The 5,000-nt window shown below is 50.2% G+C and overlaps 1 protein-coding gene across 1 annotated transcript in view; it reads left to right on the top strand.

Moving 5' to 3' along the window:
- Positions 1-5,000, top strand: part of prkg1l (protein kinase cGMP-dependent 1, like) — an 18,481-nt gene that overhangs the window by 2,604 nt on the left and 10,877 nt on the right. Inside the window, 2 exon segments of the mRNA XM_035536321.1 lie at positions 528-694; positions 1,415-1,528. Coding sequence (XP_035392214.1) covers positions 528-694; positions 1,415-1,528 — 281 coding nt within the window.

The raw sequence follows: 5,000 nt of genomic DNA, 5'->3' as shown, positions 1-5,000 counted from the left end.
AGGAGTCAGGAGTGAGTCTGAGCAACACCTTCACAGTCCTCCATTGAGTCATGGCAGGAGTCAGGAGTGAGTCTGAGCAACACCTTCACAGTCCTGCCGAGTCATGGCAGGAGTCAGGAGTGAGTCTGAGCAACACCTTCGCAGTTCTCCCCTGAGTCATGGCAGGAGTCAGGAGTGAGTCTGAGTCACTGCTGTCTTTCACCTATTCCTTCTGGCATCTGTCTCCCTTCACCTCCCTGTGCTATTATCCGTAAACTCCAGCCACGGCCGTGGGGCCTGTAGTGCCTCTGGCAGCTGTGAAACCTTGAGATCTCGCCTGCGCGAACGAGTGGAAGTCAATAATGGAGTCGGACGATGTGCTGAGATTTTTCCGCTTTGATCCTCACCCTGAGGCGAGCTGATATGAAGTCATGGCAAATAACTTTAAAAAAAACCTCGATGTACTGTGCTGCTCTCCTTCTCCTTCCCCCTCTCTCCCTCCTTCACTCCCTCCCTCCCTCTCTCTCTTCCTCCGATCTGTCTCCGAGGTCTCGGCGAGTGATTGAGGCCGCGCTGAGGGAGAGTGAGTGGCTGATGAGCACGGGGCAGGAGCCGCTGCAGGCGCTGGTGGACGCGGCTTACCCGGCCACGCTCCCCCAGGGGGCGCCACTCACACAGGAGGGCGAGGAGGTGTCCCAGGCCTTCATCCTGGAAGGTGAGACGCCGGAGAACAGAACACGTAGTGTGACCCAAAGGAACTCACGGGCTTCCTTACCTGTTCCTTTTTACATAGTACTTTGGTCATACGCTTTATGTGTTCGGTACATATAAAAATGTCTTTAAAAGCCTGTTAACTGTAAAGATGGTGTGGTATAATGTCTAGCATTTTGACAGCATGAGATGACTTCTGATTTCAACTTGTACTGGGCCTGTCAGCTGAACTCAGAGCATTGCTACCACACTGGGAGTGCCCAGGGTCTGGGGTGAATCATTTATGACCACCAGTGCAGCTTTTTCCAACCTCGACGTGCTCATGATCTTTAACACACAGACAACTTCCAGTGCTAGTCAAAACTAGCCCTGCTTTCTCTCATTTTATCACTCTCTCTATCTCGCTCTCTTTCTGAGTTTCTCTCTCTCTCGGGGGCGGGGGGCGGGGTGGGGGGTGGTCGGGTTTAAGCCGCACCAATCCTGCTCTAGGACAGATATATTCACTGTCTTCCACGTGACTGCCACTGATATACTCCCCTGACGCGGCAGGTTGCTGTGGCTCCATCACTGTGGCTGTGCCATCGGAGATGACGGCTTCTCCAGGTGTAATTTGTGACAGCTGAGCTAATCTGTCACTCGGCACCTGTTGCCCTGGCAACCTGAGACTAAGGGCTCATTTCTAATGTGAGTGTGTGTGTGTGTGTGTGTGTGTGTGTGTTTACAGAGGGAAAACTTGAGGTGTCCAGTAGTGGCCAGAAGGTGCACATAATTGAAGTGGGAATGCTGTTTGGAGAACTAGCTCTCCTATATAACTACACCTGTACTTCTACTGTCAAAGGTACACACACACACGCACACACACACACACACACACACACACAGTCATTTGCGGTGCTGTGCGAGTGCTAGCCTGAGCACCCTGACTAGCACACAGCGAGTGGCAGATTATTCCCGTCAGCACTGATCCGATGAGGCATGAGGAGATCAATGGAATTTCTAATCAAAGTTCTCTGAAATCCTCCACAAGCTCCCCCAACATTCCCAATCAGAGACTGACAAACACCTCCTCCATCTGCATTCTGTTCATGCCAGAAATCATTTGATAGCACATTAAATACAGTCAGGTGCCATGACAAAGGACTACAAACAAGTAATAGATAAAAACGTTTCAAGTAAATCAAATTGCTTTCAATTTAAATGGATCAAATTGGAAGTAAACAGATTTATAGTTTGCACTATATGATAAATTGGGAACACATGACTGGGAACAGCCCAGCCTCTGTTACAAGGAAGCTGTTCATTACGGTGTTACTGAGCTCCCCGCCACGGACGCCGATGGACATTTCCCAGCTGCCCCAGTGTGGAGTCAGTGCCTGCAGTGAGACCTAACCACCCTAACCCTCGCCTGGTCCAGCCGCAGGGCAATATTTCACCTTTCCAGTGACAGGGCAGTGACATTTTAATAGGACATTTAAAATATACAGTTGTGGTCTGTAATTGGACAGGAACATATTTTGTCTGTGTAACTCCTGCACAGTGAATTTGAAATGAAATAATGACCATAGGGTTAAAGTGCAGAATGCCAGCTTTAATCTGAGGGTATTTGTATCTATTTTGGGGGAGCCATATTGCACTTCCTGTCTGGTTTACCATATATAGATGTAAATATCATCGAATTAAAGCTGGCATTCGGTACATTGCTCATAACCATCGCTTCATATCAAACCCACTGAGGGGCCCAAAACAACAGCCGTGTTTGTAACCGTTTGTAGGCTACTGTGTAAATGTTTTTGAAGCAAGTAGCAAGTGCTCTTCTGTCTCTGGTATTCACCACTCAGAAGCCTCAAATCCTGATCTGACGTCATCCTGTGAAAGGAAAGGGATGGATTATAGCTCATTCATCCCGCTCAGGTAGAACCCGTCCCACGAGCTCGGAGTAACCTAACTCACCCAGCGTCTGTGTCTCTGTCCTTTGTACTGAAACCCTCTGCCCTTTCGAAACGACATACAGCCGCTACCTTGACCTCCTCCACCGATTCGGCTCGCGGAGCGAGACAGAGCGAACTGGAGAAAGAGGCTTGTAAAATGAGCCACAGGGGCTGGGCGAATAATTTCCACAGACTGAGCCTAAATTGAGCAGGGGCCCCTGTGCCATTGCTTTGTTCTGTTTGATCAGTTCATTGTGTCACATTTCTCTCTCTCTCTCTCTCTCTCTTGCTCCCTCTTTCTCTTCCATATCTCCCAGTCTTTCTATATATCCCTATGTGTTAGTCAGGGAGAGTCTGGTTTGATTGCCTCGCGCTTTTATCTGGCAGTCCATCTCTTCTTCCAATTCCCCTTTTATTTGACACTCGCTACGTGCCCTCTGTGAAGAAGAATCGCTCTGTTTTCTCCACACCCCTTTCCTCATACCCAGCTCTCTGCAGCTCGTGAGTCACTACCCCAAGTTGCCTTCTCTCTCTTTGTCTGTTTCTCTGTCTTTCTCGGGGAGTTTGAGAGGCACGAAAGCCAACACGACCACACGCGCGGTCTCGTCTGACCGGCCACTTGGACCAGGTCGGCCCAAGGCTCGGTCAGGTCCATGTAGTGAAGCTCGGCTGGGAAACCCGGCAGTTGATGTGCTGATAAAATCTCTTTTTGGGATCCACACATTGGCACACTGTAGCTGTTAGTAAACACGTCATTGTTAAAGTAATGGGAGAGCCTGTATTGTTTTTTCATGTCATAGACAAACACGGTGGCCTTATCAACATGGGCTGGGTTTTGCAGAACGTTGCTCTGTATAGATGGATGATGTTTGATTAGAAATGTTTGTTGAAACTTTACAGAAGTACACTGTTTAGAAAGCCCTTCATGAGAGCTGAAAAACATACACATTTCAACATGCTTATTCCAACAGTTGTGCGCTGCCATACAACCTGCTTTAGTTTATGTAACGTAGACATAATAACTTTGTCGACTGAGCTTTTCTGTGATGTGTCGTGACACCTTGTGTGGTGAATGACAGCATGTTAGAACAACAGACATAATGGTGATGATGGCGCAGCTTGTCAAGTGAGGCTGTTCGGGAGATTTGGGAAAAGTGAGGACTCTCTCCTTTCCTGTTGAGGAGAGGAGAGGAGAGGAGAGGAGAGGAGGAGAGGGGAGTAGGTGGGGAGAGGAGGAAAGGAGAGGAGGAGGGGAGGAGAGGAGAAGAGGAGAGGAGAGGAGAGGAGGAGGGGAGAGGAGGAGAGGAGAGGAGAGGAGGAGAGGAGAGGAGGAGGGGAGAGGAGGTGAGGAGGAGGGGAGGAGAGGAGGAGAGGAGAGGAGAGGAGGGGAGAGGAGAGGAGGCGAGGAGGAGGGGAGAGTAGAGGAGAGGAGGGGAGAGGAGAGGAGGAGAGGAGGAGGGGAGGAGAGGAGGAGGGGAGAGGAGAGGAGGGGAGAGGAGAGGAGGGGAGGTGAGGAGGAGGGGAGAGGAGAGGAGGGGAGGAGGAGGGGAGAGGAGAGGAGGGGAGAGGAGAGGAGGAGGGGAGAGGAGAGGAGGAGGGGAGAGGAGAGGAGAGGAGGGGAGAGGAGAGGAGGCGAGGTCTGCAGCAGAACCCGTTTATTCTACTTCATCATTAATTCAAGAAGAGCTGAGGAAGCCGGGGGAGAGGAGGGGAGTGAGAGCGCTCTATTCTCAGCTCTTCTCCCTCCTCGCTGGCAGAAGCGGGTCAGCCTGCATGGCTCCTTCACAGCCAGGAGCTTCCTTGTGTCTCCAGCTTTTCTGAGAGAAACAGAAACACGGCTTCCCAGACACAACACCGAACATTCATCCACTGCCAACAAAGGCAGACGACAGTCACCTGTTCCTGTATGACAGACAGCCTTCGTTCACTCGTTCTAATCATGGTTTATTTCTACTGGTAGATTCAGTATATTCGGTATGTTCCAGCATCCAGTTTCAAGTATAGAATAATAAACAGCATTAGAAGAGGTGTAAAGAGAGGATTGCATGCCATTCGATTGGCCTGCCGATAACAAAGCCAACAGGAACGATTCCCCAGAGTTCTTCCTGTAGAGCCATTTATAGGGGAAAACAAACGGTCGATTTATAAATGACCTTCTCTCGCCCTCAGGTTTTCCTCTGAGCCTTCACCGCGTCATTTAAAAGTGTGTTTGTCATTCTATGGCGCCACAAAAACTCTGTCGAGTGGCGGGTGGCTGCCGGGTAAGGTCTTCGTCTCGTCTCTGCTCACTGGACAAGGCTATGGATGTACCACCCCTGTCTCTCTCTCTCTCTCTCTCTCTCTCTCTCTCTCTCTCTCTCGCTCTCTCTCTCGCTCTCTCTG

This window comes from Electrophorus electricus, chromosome 18 (genome assembly GCF_013358815.1).
Source record: "Electrophorus electricus isolate fEleEle1 chromosome 18, fEleEle1.pri, whole genome shotgun sequence".
NCBI lineage: Eukaryota > Metazoa > Chordata > Actinopteri > Gymnotiformes > Gymnotidae > Electrophorus > Electrophorus electricus.
Note: the sequence above shows the minus strand (reverse complement) of the source record. Positions and strands in the feature narration are given on the sequence as shown.